Source organism: Hesperophylax consimilis, chromosome 7, assembly GCF_061612785.1.
Source record: "Hesperophylax consimilis isolate HC1 chromosome 7, BYU_Hcon_1.0, whole genome shotgun sequence".
Lineage (NCBI taxonomy): Eukaryota > Metazoa > Arthropoda > Insecta > Trichoptera > Limnephilidae > Hesperophylax > Hesperophylax consimilis.
Genome location: NC_142842.1, coordinates 37,859,555 through 37,884,190, shown reverse-complemented (window position 1 = coordinate 37,884,190; position 24,636 = coordinate 37,859,555). Strand labels below are relative to the sequence as shown.

Here is a 24,636-nt window from a genome sequence, read left to right as displayed (position 1 = left end):
AACTGATAGTATCTGATAGAACGGACGTACGTCCTGCAAAACATTAATTGTAATTGTCTTACAACAATAAAGTACTCAATATATTTGACGAACCAAAGCATTTATTGTATACTCCCGATCTTGGGTGTATTCCATACTAAGAAAATGATCAGTACACCAGTACATTATTATTATAGTTACGGGTGTGTTATTTTTTAAGGCATTTTTGAGGTTGATTAGTCAGTTATTAGTTTTAGCGGCATCATAACACAATAATATTTCTATAGTAATTTGCTTACATAAAGTATATGTAATCAAACACTAGAGTCGGTACAACAAGAGAAAACGTATGAATGAAAATGAAGCAAGGACTGCATGCCAAGACAAAGTTGTGTGGCGGTCCATCGCTTCTGCCTTCCCCAGCGTAGAAATGATGATGACGGTTAGTTAAATACCATTAGTATTCATTTGGAAAAAGAGTATCAACGCGGTAAAATAAAGTTAATTTAAAAACAATTTATTAATTTTTTGCAATATTTGTAAGTAAGGCACACAATATGTAATAAAAATAAATTGGTGGCATCAGCTGCAGTTGTGAAAACCCAGTAGAAAACCTATATCCAAAATGCTGCCTCTGCATCAATCGATAATAATATGTTGTTGAGTTCACTAAATTTGTTAATTTGTTGAGGAAATTTTCTTTGACCTAACTGTGTTATTTCTTCTGTTTCAACAAATAAAGAAAGTTGCAAATTGTTGTCTACAATAGCAGATGCAATTACTTTTGGAGAAGGTGTTGTGGCTAAGTAAATAAAAACTACGGAATTCGTTTTTCTAACGGTAATACAATTATTAGGCAGGTTATTATTACCTACGCCAGCTAAAAATTCATCGAAATTGGAAAAATGGCTTTGGGATTTAATTTCTACATTGGAAATGTTTTTTTCTGGTGCGGTTTTCAAGTAAATTTGCTCTTTCCTCCGTTTCCCAGTTTCCACTGTTTTTCCGGCTGGTACCGGAGTGGAGAGGGGGGATGCTAATGTCAGGGATTTCGGGCATTTGGGAAAAATTGATGGCACCGCTCCCGGAGAAAGCTGGAACCTTTTATACTTCAATATGCATTGTTCTCCAGTAATACTTGTATGTAAACTGGTTTTTTGAATATCCTCCTTTCCGAAGTGCCGCTCACATACCTGGAAATTTTTAATGAAGCCAATGAATAATGTATATTATTAAGTGTATATTTTGTACAGTTAGTATAAATAAATTTCTCATTGTTCTTTAAGACAGCTGCCTTATTAGATCTACATAATGTTAAATTAACATCACAACGGGTGACAGGTTTACCATACCATGTGAAAAAAAAAACAACCAAAATGACAAATTTCAACCGTGTGCGTATGTTGGGAGCACGTTTGGCGTGTTTCCCGATTATCATCTTCCAATGTAATACCGGTAGAACAAGGACAGCATACCTACCTGACGCATGTGCTCTAAAGATTGCAATCCGTTTGTAAGGATAGGAGAATCTATCAAACGGACCACCCGTTTCTGAATAGTCAATGGTTTTTTTAAGGTATTTTGGGGCTCCAGACCAAAAGGTGGCTGCCAAATTGGAGGCGCACTTTCAGTTTGAACGGGGTCAGCAGTTGTGTAATATTAAAGTATCTGCGGGCCGTGTACAGTACACCCAGCTTCTGAGAAGCTGACTTGACTCTGGCTTCGATGGAACCTCCGTGCCTGAGCTGGTAACTTAGAGTTACATCAAGCATATCAATGGAAGGCATGTTGAGAAGATTGCTTCCGGTGAAGGAGACTTCGATGTCATTTCGACCCCCTTTAGACGCAATCAGACGTAATTGGGTCTTTGAAACATAAAATTCGACTAGGTTATTCTTACCCCAAGAGGAAGACCTCTCGAGGGAACCATGCATTCTCTGCTTCAAAGCTCTCCGAGCTTTTTTTTTTTTTTTTTTTTTTACAGTAATACCGCACAAGAGTCCCAACTGCTCCCGTCTGGAGCCAGTGAGACTATGGCATCCCCAATTGGGGTATGTTGTGAGGCTGAGGGTATTGGGGAGGGGAGGGAGATGGGGAAGAGGAAGGTGAGGAAGTACCTGGCTATTCAGATCTGGTCACCAAACACGGCTAAAGCCATTTCAAGCAACGTTTCAATTCTGAATGGTGGTCTTACACCAGGGCGATACTGAGAGTATCTTCCACTCTGGAACGTGCCGCAAATATACAATATATTATTTTAAATTAATTAATTGTGAAATAACACAAATTAATCAAATAAAATTTATTTGCGCACGCCGGGTTCGAACCCGCGACCTTCGGATCTGTAGTCAAAAGCGTATACCACTAGACCACGCCGGCCGTCAAGGCCGAGCTGTTGGAGTTTGTGTATCCTTTGAAGGCTTGTCAAACAAAAAGGTATCATGGACTGTACTGTCATCCGCATAGCGGTGAATTGATGCACACGATAAAAGGTCATTGATGTGCAACAAAAACAAAGTCGGAGACAGAACCGATCGTGAGGACGAGGTGTAACCATTGGCAACCGTATGAATCGACTTTTCCCTCAAAAAGTCGACAATCTACGTACACAAGGATGCGGGAAGTCCGCAAGAAGGTAGTCTGTTGATAAGTCTTCGGAGGCTAAACCCAGTCAAAGGCCTTGAAAATGTCCAGTGCAACCACTTGGAGCGGTCCCACCGGAATCCCTATTGACGGTCGTTAGTAATTTTGTTCTTCTAGAGGTATGTAAGCAGTTTGTCGTTGATCACACGTTCCTTCACCTAGGATAGAATGGATGTGACCGCGATGGGGAGTTGGCCGGGTTGGGGTGGCCACCCTTTGGAATAGGATGAATGCCCGCTTTTTTTCCATCCAGAGGGTACGGAGCCAGACTTCAGGGACATTTTAAAAAGCTTCGTCAAAATCGGAGTTATTTCTGCAGCGCACTTTTGCGCATATTTTTTTAAAACATTTCATAATAAATATTACTGGCAGAGTCATAATAATAACAAATAGTGACTTAACGACTAAGGCTTATAACTACTGACATAAAACTAGTGACTTAAATCTAAGACTTTTATCTAGTCACTTTGTGAAATAAAAAAAAAATACTACTATACAGGGTGTTAAGGGACGTACTTGAATCATTTCAACCAGTGATTCCTGACATTATTTGGAGTAAAAATGTAAATGATTTTTATAAATTCAGATAAATTACATTATCACAATATAGCAAAAACTAACATAACAGAATTTATATGTGCAAATACATAACTATACAAAGCATTAAAGCAAATAAAATTTTGTAATTATTGAAGAAATTAGTTTTTAAATAGATAGATTTTTGTATGCATAATATCTACAGTAGCGTCGCCCCTATCTGCGTAGATAAAGTGAGCCGATTTGTGTATGATTTACGTACTGTATACTTTTCTTTAAGAAACATATAATCTTCATTAATTATTAGGATATATATTTACGGTATTTACAGTTACTTCATTCCAAGATTTACCATGTACTGTGATTGCAGTTGCATCAGTATAATATGATAATAGTTTTTTTCCGGATATGTTAATATTATATAAATTATTAGATAACTGTTACTTGTGAAACCCTGTGTCTCTCAAATTCAGGTTTACTAATAAAATGTTAACACCAATTTTTGTGCATTGTGGGCGATCAAGTAAATATATTTTTCAGAGGGAGACTAATAATTTTATAATTGTTTAAATGGCAACCCAATGCAGCTAAAAGGAAAAATAAAACCAATTTTTAAGAAGCACTATTGTCCAACTGTTTATTTTTTCATGGACCTAAGAAACCCTGGACTGCCCTGGACAGAGCATGAGTGCGATTTTACATGGATGGCATTGAAGCCAAACCTAGGGTGAGCACGGAAGGAGCAATTCGAGAAAAATTTAAAACCACGGGGTGAGGGGAAGATGTATGGAAAATTCCAAAACCTACTTTATTTTTTTTAATGACTTTTCTTGTCCTTATCTCATCAAATACCCCAGAAATAATAAGCCGTTATAACTGCTTTAACAACACAAAAACAAAATAATAATAGTTCATTATGCACCACTTTGCATACAAATCGTTCAAAAGTTAGCCATACAAGATGGCTGTCAGGCAATTTCACCTTACCATTAAGATTTGGCTTCAATGATATTCATAGAAAATTTCACTAATGCTCTGTCCCAGGGCTGTTAGGTCCATGATGGAATCAAATATTTTTAGGTTATGTTATACGAACAACATTTTTATTAAATAAACATAAATATTGTCGCTCACCGTGGAATATTTGGATGGTATGAAGTCACGGCGTTGTATTGCGTGAATCCATTTACTTCTTAATTCTTCATTCTTAGGAAAACCGAATGTGTGAACTTTTAGCTCGTTTGTATAGTTTCCCTTACAGCCCGGAACAGAACATTTGTTGACCATTTTAATATGTTGTAAATACGCTAGGTATGTTCGTAAGCGATTTCGGATTTCTTACAGAGTTCAATTACCTATTGATTGCAAAATTGCATGAATCTGAGGTTTATAAGTTCAAACTGGCCTGTAGTTTTGGCCTTTTGTTACTTTGTTTTGCCAGGTCTGTCAAAATATGGCCGTTTCGTAGGAGGTATAATATCAGTGATGTTATGTTTGTAGAAATTTCCCTACATATGGGGAGAAAAAACCAAGGACAACATAATTTTTCATATCCCTAAGTAATTTTGACATTCTACTGGAATGGCAAAACCTTTCGGAAAAAAACATGTTTATTTTGCACTGACTTTATTAAATTATTTCTACATTCATACATTAACAATACACACCGAATTTAATACAGTGCAGCACCCTTGAAAAGATTTTTAACAAAAACGGCCCTTTACAAATACAGTAGCTTGGTTATAACGACCACGGCAATCGCGATTTCACGGCTATAGTGAGCAATTACAAAAAGATATTTTAGTTTAGGCAAATCTTCATATAATTGTTGACTGTTACAACGAGGTTGATTCACTGATATACCGTGCAAATAATTTTGTCAAAACTATTTCTGAATATGGGTCATTGGGTCTGAAAAAAAATGATAATAAATTATCTCGATAATACATAATTTTAAGCAAACATGTCTTTACATGATCATTTGTATCTTATATTTACATAATAAACTAGCTGGTATTTGAATGTTTTCGGTCGTACAACAGTCTAGGGAATTTATGGGGAAATTTTGTGCCTCACTGGGGGAAATTAAGTTTTTGCGCAGCGCATCACAAATCACATTTTTTTGTTGTATTTTGTATTTTCACTTTGGCGGTTTTGGCGCCTTTGTTTGACAGCTGACAACCGATTATCGCGTTTATAGGTGCAATGTTAATCAACATAATATTTATATTATTTCACCATACATAAAACGTTGAACGTTGATTTGATAGACTTAATTTGTAGTCGTTGGTTATAATACAGTTCTTTTTTAAATAGTCGTGTTTATCAGATAAAAATGATCATACCAGATAGCGCTGTCAAGATGGAAACATTCGATGAATTTTCTACAGAAAACGACCCTGAGAGAGAAGTTTGTGATTATAAGAATCTCTCCGTTCGTTTTTCAAACGTATCTAAAGATTTCTCTAAGCAATATGCACACATTTACGCGGCCCGCCTGGGCACAATGCGCCAAATTCTTCTGAAGAAAGTAAAATTGAAATGGGGTGATAAGTACCCTATTAGGAAGCTGTTTGAGCTAAAAGAAGAGAAGGAAGAAACATGCGTTATTATTGGTACATTGTTCAAACACCAAGAACTGAAGCCCAGCATATTAAAACAACTTTCTGAAGAACTGCAACTGTTACCAGAACCACAAAGGTATTATCTGATATTCTTTTTCTTGTGTTATTTGAGTCGGGGGACCTATAGCTTCGACACGGCACCTCCCGGTGCTAGGTGCGGTCCCTTCATACTTGTTTCTGATGCTCCTCTTATGTTCTAGATTTTAGAATCAAAAGCTTTGAACCTATTTTTCTAGTCACAAAAATTGATACTGCATTTATGAATTGACCTGTGTAACCGGTGTGTGTGACCGGTTGGCAGCTGAGTCGACATCGCGTTTGGGTCCCACCCAGGCGTTGTGTGTTCAATTCCTTGGCTGGCTAAGTCATCCATCACAACACAAGCAACGTTTTTTGCTTACTCTGGTGGTTGTAAGAGATTTTCAAATATTGTCAGGTTATTCGTAGCCCGGAAATGTTTGTCTTTCTTTTAAAGCTATATAAAAACAGCGTCCTCTTAGACTCACTGCGTTTAACACACAATGCGATGAACGGCTGCGGAGAAAGACATTACATAAATACATCCTCAATGCTCAAATGTCTATAAATTGCGTACGCATATACCAGGAACAGTTTATGTAGATGTTATCTGGTTCTCAGTATCCAAAAAGGTGCAAAATATTCGAATTTTGCGTATCCGTATTCACTCCCGCCTGTTTAGGTCTTTCAATGCGAAATACGTATTTGGCAAGAGCATTGAACATACAAAAAACAACTTTAATGCTTATGTTTATAATGCACAGAATAGCATATCTTTTCATCATCTATTTTTCCCGGTACTCGGCATATTAAATCTTAAATGAGAACACGAATCACTGATGATATTAGAAAAAGTGTTTGCATGTAGCAACAACATCAATTGTTATCAACATTGATGCACTTTATTTTTTTATTTGTTTTTGGGGTGTCTGCCATGTTGCGCTAACTCCTTTAGCCAACGTTTCGGACAACAATAATAATATATACCCTGCGGGCGGCTCTTAGTTGGGCTTCGCCCATTTTAAGGGATATTAACAACAGTTACATTTAATAGATAGATATTAGGACATTCACAAAGAGAGGGTGAGTATATATATTGTTAAAACACGGAACAGGAAGGAGTTAATTAATAATAACATGCTAAATTTACGCATAATAAGAATGACAGTTGTTTGAATAAATGAAATTTTACGTATTTGTGATGGATTATTTCAAATGAAACACTATTATTGACTACATGTCTACAACTGATATTAACTGTTATCGTACCTAATATAATTAACACATAGGAGACTTGCAGTGCTTAAATATGTGTTACAACCGTCAATGTCTATAAGTTGAATCAATATCGTTTAGTTTGTCACAATTAAAGATAGTTATAAAAAAGTTGACTTAAATAATAGATTATTACATATTGATTAATTGTACCCGGGTTTATGAATAAAAGGAGGGTAATTGTGCGATGAGATTAGCAGTCGGTTTAATTAAAAGGTGTTAATTTTACTCCAACTGGTGGTAATTCTTTACCTACAACTGTTACTGTATCTAATAAAGTTTAAAGTTAGATTATATATACAACATCATCAGGAGAGTAAAAATCTATATATAAAGGTAGATTATTACAATATAGCGCCCCTGAGGTGATATCTCACAAAAGCGGCTCTATGCAAATTGTCCAATAAATAAATAAATATAATGTTTACATTTTATTGTGTATACACCGAAGTCAAAAATTAAATATAGATTGCAATTGGGAAAGAAGAAGTGGAAGGAGGGGGGAGGGGTAAGAGTAGGCTGGGTTTATAATAATTAGGAATTACAATATCGTTAGACGGGAAAGACCAGTTGAGTGGGAAAATATTTAAAAGAGAGTTTATAAAAAAATTCTTGTTAATTATATCTGCTTTTATACAGGATGTCCGGAAACTCGTAGTACAAGCGGGAAACTGGTGAATCTACATCACATTTGGAGTCGATTTTGTAGTATATATTTTTTTTATTTGAGCTTTCGTTATCGAGTAAATCGAGTTTGAAGTTGATTTTTTTTTATTTTTTTTATTTTTTTAATCAAATTCTTATAAATTATTACTGAAGATCAAAGTACCCAACTAATTAAAACTATTTGAAAGTAAAACAAATGAAGAAACTCGGATTTGAAGCATTATTTTGAAATCACCCTTCATTTAACCCGGTGTAATCATAAAATATTTCTGCTCTGCAGGGTTAAAACATCTGTTATTCAACCCTAAACACCAGAAAAAACTTAAACCCTAAAATAGCCGAAAAATATTTTTTTTTGTTTTTTTTTTTTTTTTGAAAATGCTCAAATCAAAAAACTTTATGTTTTTTTGGGTTCCCCATGTGGTGTAGATTCTCCAGTTTCCCGCTTGTACTACGAGTTTCCGGACACCGTGTATAAACATGTTTCCTCGTTTCTAAAATTTCAAAATTATTTGTAGTGAAGTATTTTAAGACCTGAAAAAAACAAATAGCATATAACCATAAAACAATATATCCATAAGACAAATAGCATTTAATAACAGTTGTTCTAATAAATTGATAGTTGAAATACTAAATAAAAAAAATTAAACATATTCTCTTCAAACAGTCTTTCTAAAGATAGAAATAAACAATGGCGTAGAATTCTGTTTGTGGATAACGATACTTCTAAAATTATATATAAAAACAATCCTGGTACTATTCAACTGGGGTTTTACACTAATAACAATGAAGAAATATATTCTTAATAATAAAGATAGCAAAATTCAAACAAAAAAATCAGGAGTTTAAAAACTCAACTGGGATGATTGTAATTTCTTTTACAAAGGTAGAACCAATAGAAATTTTGAAGTCAGAACTAAAGAATATCGCAGGGCTCTAAATGGAAATAGTGAATCTGAGTTTGCAAATCATCTTTTGAATAATGATCACACTTTCGATAAAAAAATTCAGGTCTTAAAATACTTCATTCAGGATATAAAGCATCGCAAATAAATAATTTTGAAATTTTAGAAATCAGAAAACATGTCAATACAAAATCAGATATAATTAATAAACAAAAAAAAAAAAATAATAATGAAAAATGCCATTACAAAGGGATAAGCTTCCAGAAGAAATCTTCTTATTAAACGCTTGTTAATCGTAAGTAGTCAAATATTGTGAGCTGCATATTTAAATATTCGCGCCATTCATTTGGTTCGTTTTTTTACCGCCAGAGGTGTGCTCTGTCGGCCATCTAATCTATAGCCGTGCGTATCGGCCATTGAAGGAACGCGTGATTTTTTTATAAACGTCAAACATAATCACGTAACTGTGGATAATTTTCACTGTAATGTAATTAATCTAATGGATTATGAACTTTCTAAAACATATTTTCTTCGATATTATCCAAAAATTATATGAGCAGAAACGATGCTTTTGAAGAAATCTCGTATTATTATGAGGCGATCCTATTTTAGTATGAAATCGTGTCTTAATGTTCAAGTTAGCTGAATTTACCCGAAACAGACAATTTTAATTTGACCAATCAGAGGGCCTACATCGTCCAGACGCTAGGACAATAATACTATCAGAATATTTAATAAAAAAATTTATTTATTAAATTGAATATAATTACATTTAATACAATATAAGATATGGGTCGTCCCACAAAGCTGTGACAATCAGCTTGTCTGTAATAATAATAATAATAATATCTTTATTTAGGAAAGTTTACACATTACAACTATAAATACATATTATGGTGTACATTGATTTGTAACTTTTATTTTTAAGGTTATAAAATTAACAGAAACATAATATGATGAAGGTAAAAAGAAAATAAAAATGCTGTTAGTTGAGGTTTCTCAAATACCGCCTCACTAGGCTAGCCCGTGTTGAGGCAGAATTTTTCGTGTTATTTCCTAATACCTTTGATCATACCTATACTTGTATTAAGATGTATTCGCTCAATAATGTGGTGGCTTTAATAACTGCGAATTTGGGTGAATGCACCGGTGAAGGCCCTATTCTTATTTTTGATCCAAGTTTTTACATTATCTTTGAAATTTTTTTGTGAATCACATTGTAAACTGTAACATTGTTGTTCGGACAACGTTACAGTTAATTGTAACGTTGTCCGAAAAACGTTGGCTAAAGAAGGAGTTAAAGAGGAACAAGCGCAACACGGCATAACACCCTAAAAACAAATAACAAAAATACTTTTGGCCGTGAAAATCTTAAATCATAATTTATGCACTCGGTTCTCACAAACAAAATCAGACGTCTCACTAAAATTTATTATATTTTGTTTATTTTTTATTATTCTTTTTTGTATTGCCTAACTCTAATCTTATAATATGTTTGATTCTTATTTTTGTTATATCTTCTAAAAAAAACAATATATTTCTTGTTTGCTTTGAATAATAAAAGAAATTTTGTTGTACGGCCTGTTAGGAAATCTCATTTCTAAAATCTGGCCCGGCTGCTGAAAAGGTTGGCCATCCATGATCTTGACGATATACTATAATGTCTTTGAATTCCAACTTCAACAAAATAAATATGTAAAAAATATAACACTTTTGTTTTTACATTTCAGGAAAAACTTTGTGAGTGATACTGATAAACTAATTCTTGAGGATGAATTACAAAGGATTCGATTGGTTGGCGATGTCATAAACGTCCATAAATTAGTAACTGGCGTTGTGTGTGCTGTTTTAGGTAATACTCCATTCCATTTTTAGAAGTATTTCTTTATTTCTCTTACAAAAGGGAGACAATCATTCCCAAGTTTCTGGGTAATAGGAAAACCTCATAGATCACAATGCCGGGACACTGAATCAAATCAACCTCCTAACTTGAACGTATTTTTTTAAATTAACTAAAACATTTAAAAATGTTTTAATAAATAAGAATAAATTGAATAAAAAATTTAAAACGAAATTTTTTGCAGAATCTTATACAAGTTAGGAGACTGCTTTGAATGAGTGTCCCTGCCTTGTGATTTAGGAGGTTTTGGTAATAGGATTTTGATTTCCTCCAACTATTATCATTACAAGTGGAAAATGTTGCTTGTTCAATGATGGAGGGCTAGCTAATAGAGGATTGAACCCCCGACGCCGCAGTGAGAACCCTACACCTTTGCCCACTCAGCTACTACCCGATCAATTAATTATTATTATTAATCTCAAGAAAAATTTCCATAGTACCTACATAATACAGGGTGTAACAGCACATTCCCAGGAAGTCGTCACTGATAACACAGCTACACGTCGCAAAGGATCCCGTGATATGCACTCTGTCTCATCAGTTACCGTGCTTCGTATTGTTCCCCGCCAGGCTGTACCCAACTACCCAGTGGGGATGCGTGATAGAATTTTTTTTTAATTGAAAATAAACATCATCTACGTTTTTAACTCCAAATATGCTTAGGAATCGCTGGTTAAAATCCTCCAGGTTCGTGCTGTTACACCCTGCTAGGCCTTAGTAATAAATGCGTTTTAAATTTTACACACCAGATTTACCATTCATTAATAGTATTTCGACCACCATAACACGGGCATGTGCCTAGCATGGTGGTCGAAAAATCCTCAATGCATGTAACAAACAATTTCAATGAATAAAGAAACATATAAAAAAAAAATCAGTTGTGTAAAATTTAAAACGCGTTAGTAAGGGTATATTTATATTTAAGCAGGCACCTAGATCTTTTTTATATCTCTCTAAAATATGATTTTAATAATATTATTATGTAACTGTGTTGATACTTTTCATGCCAACATGAATTGAACTTTTCAACTGGACAGGAACTACCAGTAAGTTCTACAAATAATATTTGTTTGCTATGGAATCATACACTATGTTTCATGTTGCCACATGTAATCAATATTGTTTTGTGTCCATTAATTCCACCCATTCTGCTTTATGTTTAAATTCATTTACAGCATCAACGGTCACTTTCATCAATCAAAAAACTACCAAGTTATTGTCCTGCCACGGAAATAGAGATGAATCTATCACGAACGAGCTAGCTCTTTTTGAAAATCTGTATTCGTACGACTCCCGGTAAACTGTACCATTGCCTAATTGAACAGTTACTCACTTAGACAAATAATGCCATTAAAATTATTTAAGTATTAATTGTTATTACATACTCAGAGACACGTTAACGGCTTCTGACAGTCTGACGTCTGGACTTGGACGTATGGACCTATACTTACTAACTACCGGACATATTATTTTTCTCGTGGTACGAGTCAGCGTTCCGGTACCTAGGGTTGTACGATCATTCATACGCTTATGCTGGGAGCCGTATCGGGAAGCAATAACGGGCGAGTCATATCGGGCGTGCACAGTATTAACATTGCTTGAAAATATTAAGCTGGTACCGTGGCTCATGCTCTTAATAAAATGAGTCATGATACACAGCTACACGGAAAGCTTCCTTGTAACCTCTCTTTCTGTTACATGCGTCATTTCAGAGAATGAAGAAAAGGTAACAACGGAGCTAGCTTCTTTTTATTATATTTGTTAATTGGGATGTATTTGTAATGCTAAAATATGATAAATGTATCTATTTGCACTTTAATTCTTCATATATGTACCCATTTTTATTTGTGTGCTATTACCTATTATTTTTATTACTGTTCATTTTCTTTCTAGTTTCAGTCTTGTACATTAAACACTTTATTCATATTTGGTAACTTTATATTCTACTAGCTAAGTCCCCAGCATTGCCCTTTTCAAAATCAGATGTAGACAGTAATTGTACTCTTATTTTGAAAGTCAAGTGTGCAAAGTTTCATCAGGAAATATCAACATTCTGCTTTAAGGAGTGAGAAAAGTTAAAACAACTTATTTATATGATTCTATTTACCCCTGCCTAATTCCAATTTTTATGATGTCTAAAAATGATTTATTACTGAAAATTGATATCTATTGTCACAAGTATTTTAGTAAATCATTTGAGTCATCATTACAATATTGAAATTAGGCGGGGGTAAATAGAATCATATAAATAAGTCGTCTCAACGTGGCCTAGCTACAGTTTGTTAACGGCCATGAATGCTAAAACAGCTGTGCGGGCCAAAACTGTTGGTAAATTTTGCCAACATTTGCGGCCAGCACACAAATTTAAATTCCGTTCATCATCATCTTTTGTCCCAACCTTCTTTTCCTATCCGAAACTCAGATAGCCGAGCCGCCAGACTCCTCCTATCTGGACTGCCCGGGCTTTACCCTTGCAAGCAAGTTCCGACTCAAAGGAGGAGTCTGCCTCTATAGTCGAGCTGACGTCAACTGTGTACGACTATTGAATCTGGAAAACTACAGATTCGACGTAATGTGGGTGCGCGTCAGTCTTGCCAGTACGGCAAGATTCTACGCATGTCTATACCGCTCACCGAACCATAGCGAATCAGACACTTCCGAACTCTTCAAACATTTGAGAGATACTATTGATGATCTCTTGCCCCGCTACCCTTCGGGCGAGTTTATTGTTCTGGGGGACTTCAATGTTCATAACGAACCATGGTTGAATTTCTCAAGCCCAACGGACTCGGCTGGCCGACAGGCGGAATCCTTTGCCATTTGCTACGGATTAGAGCAACTGATTCAGGAGCCTACAAGGGTTCCTGATGTCCAGTCTCACCGCTCCAATCTGTTAGATCTATTCTTAACTACTGTACCACAAGGTTATAAGATTGACGTCACAGCGCCTCTGGGATCATCTGACCACTGCCTAGTGATGACATCAATCCCCGTTAGCCTCAGACCAACCAATGAGAGGCTGAGGAGAAAAGTGTGGCACTATAGGTCAGCAGATTGGTTCGGTATGCGGGCCCATTTCAACGCTTTTCCGTGGTCAGCTGTTTGTTTTCGGACTTCGGACCCTTCAAGATGTGCCCAGGAGATTGGTGAAGTCATCAAATCGGCGATGGATGGCTTCATACAATCGACTAATAAAGAAACTGGTGTGGGCTCAAAGCCGTGGTTCAGTCGACAATGCTCCGAAGCAGTTCGACGAAAAAACGCGGCTTACCGAGCCTACAACACATCTTGAACGCCCGAAAGCAGATCAGCATACAACAAATCGGCAAAGGAATGCAAGAGAATCATTAATAGGTCAAAATTCGAACACGACCTGCAGATCAGCAAAAACCTGGCTGCCTGCCCGCATGGCAGCAGAGCATTCTGGTCGCTTGCGGGCTCAATAGGTCGAAATTTTTGCAAACCCAGTTTGCCACCTCTTACCAGACCTGACGGCTCACTAGCAAACACCGACACCGAAAAGGCTAACCTATTAGGGAAAATGTTTGCGGAAAACTCGACCCTCGATGACGGAGGTGCTGTTCCGCCGTCGGTTCCTCACTGCGGCTTCTATATGAAAAAGCTGAGGATCCGGCATCGGGATGTACTCCACGTTATACAGGGGCTTGATGTTAACAAAGCTAGTGGACCTGATGGAATACCTGCCCTGGTATTGCAGAGGTGTGCTGCGGAAATAGTTCCAGTTTTGAAAAATTCTTCAAAATGTCCCTGAAGTGTGGCACTGTGCCCTCTGGTTGGAAAAAAGCGGTCATTCACCCTATTCCCAAGAAAGGTGACCGCTCCAACCCGGCCAACTACCGCCCCATAGCGATCACATCAGTTCTGTCCAAAGTGATGGAACGTGTGATCAACGACAAACTGCTCACATACCTCGAGAAGAACAAAATTATCAACGACCGTCAATACGGATTCCGGCGGAACCGCTCGTGCGGTGATCTTCTCGCGTATGTGACGCATGTTTGGGGGCGGTGCCTGGAACGTCACGGTGAGACCCAAACGGTCGCACTAGACATATCCGAGGCCTTTGACCGGGTCTGGCACCGAGGACTTGTCAACAAATTGCCTTCTTACGGACTTCTCGCATCCCTGTGTACGTGGATTGCTGACTTTTTAAGGGATAGGTCGATTCAGGCGGTTGCCGACAGTTTCACCTCTTCCTCGCACTCCATAAATGCTGGCGTCCCACAGGGATCGGTTCTGTCTCCGACTTTGTTTTTGTTGCACATCAATGACCTTTTGACATGTGCACCGATTCATTGTTACGCGGATGACAATACAGTTCATGATAGCTTTTTGTTTGACAAGCCCCCAAAGGGCACACAAACTCCAACGGCTCGGAGGGCTTTGAAGCAGAGAATAGACGGTTATCTCGAGAGTATTTCCTCCTGGGGTAAAAATAATCTCGTCTAATTTAATGTTTCAAAGACCCAATCCTGTCTGATTACGTCTAAAAGGGATCCAAATGATAATCTAGTCTCCTTCAACGGAAGCAATCTTCCGAACAGGCCTTCCATTGATATGCTTGGTGTAACTATAAGTGACCAGCTCAGGTACGGGGGCTCCATCGAAGCCAGAGTAAAGTTGGCCTCTCAGAAGCTGGGCGTACTGTACAGGGCCCGCAGATACTTTAATAGTACACAACTGCTGACCCTGTACAAATCGCAAGTGCGCCCTACTGTCGAATTTGGCAGCCATCTCTGGTCCGGAGCCCCTAAATACCTGAAAAAAACCTTTGACTCTGTGCAAAAACGGGCGGTCCGTTTGATAGATTCCCCAATCTTAACAAACGGACTGCAATCTTTAGAGCACAGGCGTCAGGTAGGTATTATGCTGTCCTTGTTCTATCGGTATTACAATGGAAGATGCTCTGAGGAACTAGCGTCATTGATCCCTTCGGCACCGGTGCGTAGTCGGTATACACGCCAAACGCGTGCCCAACATTTGTACACGGTTGACATTTGTCGCATGAGAACGGGTCGCTTCTACGATTCGTTCTTAAGTTCAACAGCTCGGCTGTGGAACGAACTGCCGGCCTCTGTGTTTCCTCCCTCCTACAACATGGGACTCTTCAAGACCCATGTTCACTCCTTCCTCTCCACAAAAAGACCCTCCACACAGCATCCCCAAAGATGACATAGGCCCTGAGAGAAATTATTTTCTTCAGGGCCTCCTGTGTGGAGTTAATATAAAAAAAAAAAACAATAATAAATACTAAAATATCTAGAGAACTTATTAATAACATTATTAAATTTTATTTACATTAAATAAAAAAAAGAACATGTACGCATAGCGCTGAGGGAATGGTATATTCGGGAATATAGTGCCTGTAGTGTGAGAGTGTATTATTACAATGATGTGCGATGATTTGAATATTTTCATTTACGTGGTAAACCTTTTTCTCAATGTTTTTATGGTTGAATAGGTTATGAAGACGGAGATGGAACATTCAAAATCAAAGATGTTTGTTGGGCCGACTGTCACCCGCAGAAAAGTCCAGTTTCCTATGAGGAAGACAGGTAATTTATTTTATTTTATACCAAATGCATTGCCCATCTTAGGTGTGAAATACACACGAAAGATCCAAAAAACGTTTGAGAGATGCAGGCATGCTAGGCATCATATTATTTCATACATTTTCATAGCTGTGATCAGAGGCATCATCCATGTGTACTTAAAAATAATTTTAAAGAGGATACGTTTTAATGTAGTTGTGCACACCATAAAAGAGTAAAAAGTAAGAGTTTGAAATGCCCGTCCGCAGTATCCAAAGATACTGGGTGCGAAGCCAAGAGTATGGTGGTTCCATGGTGTGAAGCAACGTGACGTTTATCATTTACATTTAAATTTAGGCTTCCATTTGACAATGATCTTTTACGTTTTTTGTTTTATTTCATTCTTCAGTTTCATTCTACATTGATAACAATTATAAAAAAAGAATTATTAACATAAAGAATTATTTAAAACCTTTCCCGAACTGTCCAATTGAAAAACAACCATTGTTCCACACACGACAAACGTGTAAAATGAAAAACTGGCATATTTTTATGTCACCATCTCTTCACAACATATAATATTCATCTTGCTGTCTCTCTCACGGCCATGACCTAAGCGTCCCTAAGCTTTCTTCGGTAACTAATTTTTACTTAGATGAATTACATAGTGCCATCTCGTTTATTCTATGGAGCGCCAGGGACAGTACCAAAGCCGTGGACATTCTTTAAATTGACCCAGCAAATCGTATTCACTTGTGAATGAAAGCTTCTACTAGAGACAATAGATGTCACTGCTCGTCAATCACCGCCGCTCGCTGCCGTGCTATTTCACGGTACATTTCAAATAAATTAAGAATAAGACCAGGTGTTTTGATGCACATAATTTATTATTATTCTTGCCTTATAATTTTGGGGTCTTCAAAAACCAATTGACCTAAGGGAACAACCGACTCTGGCTGTGATCCTAATTATATACAACAGAAATCTGTTTCCTGAAGCAACCAAAACCAAAACTCTCAAATGAAGAGCATCATGAAATTTGCATAGCTATTCTCTTTGTAATTTCTCGTTCAATGCAAATATTTCTATATATATACTTTTTAAAACTCTGGCCTATCATTGAGTGACTTATTTCACATTCGCATTTACTATGTCTGAAAGGGTTATAATAATGTTCTCCATCTGATAGTATTATTATTTTAATGACAGTGCACTTTAGGATTGTTGTAAACGGAAGTGCCGCCTTCTGTTATTTTCAAAAAGAACCGTGAAGTTTTCAAACCGCGACTGCGGGTTATTATAAATTTTGATATGTTATTATTATCTGCTAGTAATTATAAACAGTTCTCGTGTCCGATACATTATTTGACCAAGCATAGCGAAGTCCTGTATTAACTCGACTGTTTTGCATTTCATTGTTCTTTTTCAAGATGGTGGTCGTTTCAATAATTCACTAAAGATTCTTTTTTCAAATGTGAAATCGTCATGTTTATTTGGACTTTCTTATTTGCATTTTTTCAATATTATGGTACCTACCTGCCTGAAGAAAGTTTGAAAAAAAGAATTGTCATTGAGGGTTCCATGATATTTCATCAAAATGAAAATTCAACATGCCTTTAAAAAGTGATATAGAGTCATTAAAAGTGATGAAACAAAAACTAGGTTTAATAGTTACTTATGTAACCTATTTAGGTGTGTTGAATTGTCATTTTGATGACATACCCGGTCACCGTCATTGAGATAGTGACGAAATTGTATAATTCCTTAAAATGAAATCAAAAATGTTACATGAAACATATCGTTTATGATTATATAGGTAGGTATTTAATTACCTACTTACAAATTATGATTTCAGAGGATATTTTGGATTTAATTTATGAAATGAAAGAAAATATTAGAAACATGCTTTTTTGGACACGAGGTCTACCGTTAACAGAACTACTAGTTGTAAAATAGCCAACTTTAATTCATTAATTTGTGATTCCAGGTTTATTGTGATAGTCTCTGGTCTGAATCTATCTTCCATTAAGGACAACTGTTTCCCCATCCAGCTGTTTGTGGACTGGCTGACGGGAATGGTAGGCGGCTGCCAGCAGAGGCAGGGGGTCTCTAAAGTGGTGCGGCTCATCATTGCTGGTACTACAACGCTATATTCTTATGTAATAATATTTGCTTTGAAGTCTCAGGTAAGTAACCCCCGAGTAAAGGAGAGGGAAAGGGAACACAATGAGAGAGAGATGAGAGTTTGACATTAGTCAAAGAATGGTGGAAACTTGCATCCAATTAAACACATTAATTTGTTTTTCACATTAACTCCACACAAGAGGCTCTGAGCAAAATAATTTCCCTCACAGTCTATATCATATTTGGGATGCTGTGTGGAGGGTACTTTCATTGGTTAAATAATAGATTTACTATTTCTTCAGGAAATTCCATAAGCGGTGTCCCAGCGGACACCAGCGGCGGCTCCATCATCAATACGGTGAGCACAGGCTTTGCGGGCGCCGGCTTCGACTCGCTGTGTGCGCTGCAGAAGTTGGACACTGTGCTCGGGGAGCTGTGCCAGAGCATCGACGTGGACCTCATGCCCGGGGAGTATGACCCCACCAACATAATGCTGCCGCAGAATCCAATGCACTATTGTGAGTTTTACCCTATTGGCTTCGGCCATTTTTCAGCTTACAAAACTCAAATAATTTTTCACAAATTAATTTATCTGGTTGATAAAAGGTTTCTCTAATGAAGATGAATTTTTCCACAGTGTCATTGTCATTTATAATGATATATAGATTATAGAAGTATGCTGTGACAGATCGGCACTCTGAGACTAAGGGGGTATTTCACTATGTCGGGCTAAATATCTGACTAGCTATCCGTTGGCTGGCTTTAAAGATCAGAATAACTTCGTTATTCAACGGCGACCGTTTCACCATTGTTTCGGAGCTTCCGGATAGATAACACTCGAAATAGTCTGGCAACATCGCAAAATGTTTGCAGTTACTCCATCTACTGCCACGGCTGTCATGCGTCACAGTCCGCACACCGCAAAGTGTGCATTTTTTTGGTTATGTTATGTTGATTATCAGGTCATTTTAGATAGATTCGTGTCGAATTAATACATTATTTCTTATTTTGAACACAATCAAATAATTCAGGATGGATCATACAAGCATTCAAATTCATTCAACAAAATTCGACTCACTTCTCCGCTGTCAAACTCGGAATGTTTTGACGCCATCTTTGATTCGAGGAATAGCGCCTAACGTGAGGTTCGAGCACTGATTAGTCAAATCGAACTTTAACCCGAGCGTTAGCGTTATTCAGATAAAGTGAAAACGAAAAAATGACTAATCCGCGGATTAGTGCTTAGTCAGAACATAATCAGAGATAGTGAAATACCCCCTAAGAGAGTTAACTTGATATTATTATAGCTCCATTGTTATTTTTTATTAAATGACGCAAGTAATAGAAAAAGTTGTTATTACTAAGAAGCGCACTATCCCCAAACTGAAAAATGAAAGTTAGAAAAAAATTATATTTTCAGCTACAACATCAACAAAATTTTTAATTCCAGGTATGTTTCCAAAAGCAGTTGAAATGAAATCTTTCAATGGAGTCCCCAATCCCTATGAATGTGATATCGGTGGTAAGTTATGATAATTTTGTTGTTTGTTTTTCATTTAATTATGAATGGAATACGTATTTATTAGTCTGTCCTTGAGGTGATTTTATACAGAAAAAGTTTGTGATCATTACAATTTTTCAAACAGGATTTTATTTAGGTTGAGTTGACTTCTTTGCCATAATACAATCTGTTTTGCCTTTTCAAGGTCGAATAATCTACGGAAGCTCTGGTCAGCCCGTGGCCGACATCCTCCGCTACTCGGAGCTGTCCTCATCCATGGAGGCGCTGCAGGCTACGCTGTCCTGGGGGCACATAGCACCCACGGCCCCTGACACGCTACCGTGCACCCCGTCTGACGGAGCTGACCCCTTTGTGCTGGAAAACTGCCCAGATGTGTTCTTCGCCGGTAATACAGAGGCGTTCAGCACTAAGCTGCATGAAGGTATTACAATATATATTTAATTACTACCTGTACCCCGCCACGCGTTGCTGTGACTCAGAATGTCTGTGCAGATAGAGAAAGAAAAGCGCATATTGCTTTAACGTCCAACAGATGGCGCTGTTCTTCTAAAATACCATGTTTGTCCAACAGATACAGGGTTTTCCAATAAGAGGTGTTATTTTGATATTCAATCGTAAAAGATCAATGGTTTTGTTGCTTGTGTGGCACGTAGCGCCGTCTTGTTGAAAGTAAACGTGGTCCAGATCAATACCATCCAATTCTGGCCATAAAAAATCATTAATCATCTCTCGATAGCGCAATCCATTCACCGTAACTGTTGCTCCAGCCTCATTTTCGAAAAAGTAAGGTCCAATGACTCCGCCGGACCATAAACCGCACCAAACAGTCACACGTTGAGGATAAAGAGGCTTTTCAACAATAACTCTTGGGTTTTCCAAGCCCCAGATGCGTCAATTTTGCTTGTTGACGAAGCCACCGAGGTGGAAATGGGCCTCATCACTCAAGATGATTTGCATTTTATTCACTCAAGTGAATTTGAATAATTTCAATGCGTTGTTGAAGCGTGTATCGTTCCATTTTTATTAATGGCGTAGTTTCTACTTGTCAAATGTCAAAAAATGACAGCTTCAAAAGTAACATCTACCGAAATAGCGGGCTATTCAAAATAACACCTCTTATTGGAAAACCCTGTAGATTTTTTTTTCTCTGTAACATGTGACATCTACAGTGTATAAAAATACATGTGTATTCAAATGCAATGTTGTGTCAAAATTTCAAAACAATTGGGAATTCTCTTCATACCAAAAAATCACTTATTATTAATTATTCACATGTAGAAACACTTCAGACACAAGAATACATAGTTTTTATAATTTTCAAAAATCATTTATTAAAGTTATAATGACTTTAAAAACAGGCGCGAACGAAATATTTCAATGCAGCTAAAAACGCCCGGTGATTGATCAAGCGTTCAAGGGCGAACGATGACGTCACTGTTGACCGGCCTGAATAGATCCTGCATACCGATGGCGTCGGCGGCGGCAAAGGTGTGACGTAGCACTTGTGACGTAGCCGTCAAAATGGCGCATGACCGTTTTCAGAGCCGAAATAGAACCCAATTTTTAAAACAACTACAAAAAATTGAAAATGCATTTAAAAAAAAAGAAAAAAAAGAGGCACATAATAAAATAATTATCTTTATTGGAATAAATTATTTACAAAATGCACGAGAATTCCCTATTGGTGAAAATTTTTTGGAGATTTACATATTTATTTATGATTTGATGTTTGAATGAGTATAAACCAAGGAGAGTGTGCCTAAAAATGTATTAAAATATTTGCATGTTTGAATGTGGATGACACAGTGAGTGTGTGCCTACTTTTATATTTATATTTGATGTTTTAATGTGGACGAAACAAGGAGTGTGTGTCTACAAAAAGGGCCCAGAAAGTTAACCGCTCAATTTAGTACATCTGCTATTGAGTTAGTTCAGTCGTCCGTGTCAAGGTCCCCAGTATGAGCCTTATCTCGAAAAAGGGGCCTGCTAGCTTACTGCTCAATTTTTCACTGAGCCACTCGGGTTGTGTAGGTCTATACGGTTGTTTGATACCGTACCGGCGACTTTCCGGTTCCAACGAAGACTCATACCACTGAACCGCTCTGGTCACCGACACTCTAAAAAGAGCCCGGCAGTTCACAATTCAACTCAATTTAGTACACCTGCTACTGAACCACTTTGGTCGCCTGGATTTAGGCGCACATTATGAGCCCTATGTCTCCCAATGTTTATGTCTACTTTTGAACTTTTTTTAAAGAAGTTTTTTTTTTTTTTTTTTTTTTTTTTTATTTTTTTATTTTTTTTTTATTTATTTTTTTTTTTAAAAGAAAGACAAACATTCCCAGGTTACGAAAAACCCAAAAATATTTGAAAATCTCCTACTACCACCACAGAAAGCCTATTTTTGATATGATAATGTTTCATAAAATTATATTACTGAATTAAATTTGTTGACAATTATATGACATTGAAAATGATGCGAATGTTTTTTGATTATAGGTTCTGAGGGACAGAAAGTGCGTTTAGTCTGCGTACCTTCGTTTGCCGCCACTCAAACAGTTGCCGTTGTGAACCTTAAGAACTTAGACTGCTTTCCCATGTCATTTGTTGTTAGTGATTAATGAAATAACACTGCTTATTGTGAGAGTTCTGTAAAATACCTTGTCATGTTAATTTGTTATCAGTGATTGATAAACTACGAGTGTATCACTACAAGTGATCTATACAATACCGCTACATATTTGTTGTAAGTTGTTGGTCTGCAAATTACCAGGTCATTTGCTCATCAGGCCGAGTGATTGATGAAATACACTATTCGTTGGGTGATCTGCAAATACCGGGACATTTTTTGGAAGTGATCTATAAAATTCCACAACATTTATTGGAAGTTATCAGTGAAATACTGAATGAGGACTTTTTAGAAGGATATTTTAAAAAGGTCACTAACAATTTTATAACATTTAAAAAATTATTTTTTTTTGTTTTGTAAACTTTTGTACAATTTGATAATATGTATTGCTTCAACTGTGTAAATTTTGTTTCATCAAATATTATTTTACTATCTAATAAATAATATAAAATGAATGAAATTATTGTTGTTTCTTTTTCTTATTTAAAAATCTGAAGCTGATGATTAGCAGAATATCCATAGTGTCTATAGATATTATAATGTCCGTGCACCACTAAACGTAAGAACACACCGGGCGCACCTACACAACATGTGCATTACTACATTCCCAGGTCAACGTGTGCACTTGTCCTACGTACACAATACTAATTTGAATCGTAGTATTACAATATTCAATTGATTTTTCGTTATAAATCACTTGTAAATCTATTAATTGTTTATTTCCCGTTTTAACAACAAAACAAGCAACAAATGTCAGTAAACGCCGTAATAAACATAACCTTATATCAAATCAATTTCTTGAAAGGCCTTCCACCAACGCCGTCTTGCTTTGACCGAATACTTAGCGTATATCGGCGTTGTATGGAAGCTTAGGATTGCATTGCGTGTGACAAGTTGTGTTTCTGAAGCATTTATTTTCATAGAAAATGTATGGATTGTAAGTTGTCCAGATATCTTAAAGGGTTGCATACATTGCGTACATGGGCCCAGTATGTCCTTACCTTTAAGGAATCAGAATCGATGGTAATAGACAGTGAGATGAGCAACCTACAGTGTGACCAGTAAACTATAGTATGACCAGTATACTATAATGTGACCAGTAAACTATAGTGTGACCAGTAAACAATAGTGCGACCAGTAAACTATAGTATGACAAGTAAACTACAGTGTGACCAGTAAACTATAGTGTGACCAGTAAAATAGTGTGACCAGTATACTATAGTGTGACCCTTAAATTATAATATGATTTTGTAAACTATAATGTGTGCAGTTAATTATAGTGTGACCAGTAAACAATAGTGTGGCAAGTAAACTATATAGTGATAAATAAGCTATAGTGTTACAAGTAAACTATAGTATGACTAGTAAACTGTAGTGTGACTAGTAAACTCTAGTATGACAAGTAAACTATAGTGTGATCCTTATTTATTTATTTTATTAATTTCTTGGATAATTTGTATAGCACCGCTTTTGTGAGACATCACCTCAGGGGCGCTTTACAGTTGAGGCAGGCATTAAAAAAAGTACAAATATTACCAAAAGAAAGTGAAGTTAAGTTATGTAAAATGAAGTACAGGAACAGGTGACACGAAGATGGAAGTTGGAGACTGCAGCAAGAATTCTAGGTGGTGAAGAAACTGAACCAGCTGCTTCGGCGAGAGAGTCCGCCGTGTCCACCAACAGTGCCAGCACGAGGTTCGTCATCCGTCCAGGTATGTGTCTGCTGCTAATAAAGCGCTGACACAATATCCTCACATAGATAACAGACCTTGGCAGCACCGCTGTGACGTTCGGCGAATCCATCATTCATCTCCATATGATCCTGTTTCTGGTGATTGTAGAAATAGTGCATTGTGCCAGCAATAAAAAGCGACGGTCGGGATAATAAATTACCCTGAGCGAAGCGAAACACTTGCTCCGGGCTTCCGAGTTTCCGAGAATTCTGTTCAGAAAAACATCTGGTGTGACCCTCGTCTCACGTTTGTTCAAACGTTCGTTCGCGATCGAATGTCGAAAATTTTTTAACAAAATTTTCGATTATTCACTTTTAACACACTGCAATCAAATCACATTACTATAAAGTTCTAATAACTGGTTGTTAAGTTTATTTAAAATGTTGATTAATTGATTTTAAAAATGATTTCAAAGGCATGTTGCCACATTTCCCTTGAAAATACTAAAAAAAAACACAGAGCGGTTGGAGGACGCGTCTGGCTGCCATGAAGGCCCGATGTGATCAATAAACTATAGTTTCAGAAGTAA

General features: G+C 36.9%; 1 protein-coding gene across 1 annotated transcript; it reads left to right on the top strand.

Annotated features, from left to right (window-relative positions):
* The first annotated feature begins 5,316 nt into the window (after positions 1-5,316).
* On the top strand, positions 5,317-22,768 carry LOC149422709 (DNA polymerase delta subunit 2-like). Its single transcript, XM_089633918.1, has 8 exons — positions 5,317-5,859; positions 10,378-10,499; positions 16,030-16,123; positions 18,087-18,235; positions 18,526-18,741; positions 19,674-19,745; positions 19,930-20,166; positions 22,245-22,768. The coding sequence occupies exons 1-8, from the start codon at positions 5,495-5,497 to the stop codon at positions 22,364-22,366; spliced, it is 1,377 nt and encodes a 458-aa protein (XP_089490044.1). The 5' UTR covers positions 5,317-5,494; the 3' UTR covers positions 22,367-22,768.
* Positions 22,769-24,636: the final 1,868 nt, after the last annotated feature.

Excerpts from the sequence above, each read along its gene's own strand:
- LOC149422709 (XM_089633918.1), top strand. The coding sequence starts at position 5,495 with ATGATCATACCAGATAGCGCTGTCAAGATGGAAACATTCGATGAATTT. Across the intron at positions 10,500-16,029 it reads CGTTGTGTGTGCTGTTTTAG|GTTATGAAGACGGAGATGGA; the intron begins GTAATACTCCAT and ends ATGGTTGAATAG. Across the intron at positions 18,236-18,525 it reads GGTGCGGCTCATCATTGCTG|GAAATTCCATAAGCGGTGTC; the intron begins GTACTACAACGC and ends CTATTTCTTCAG.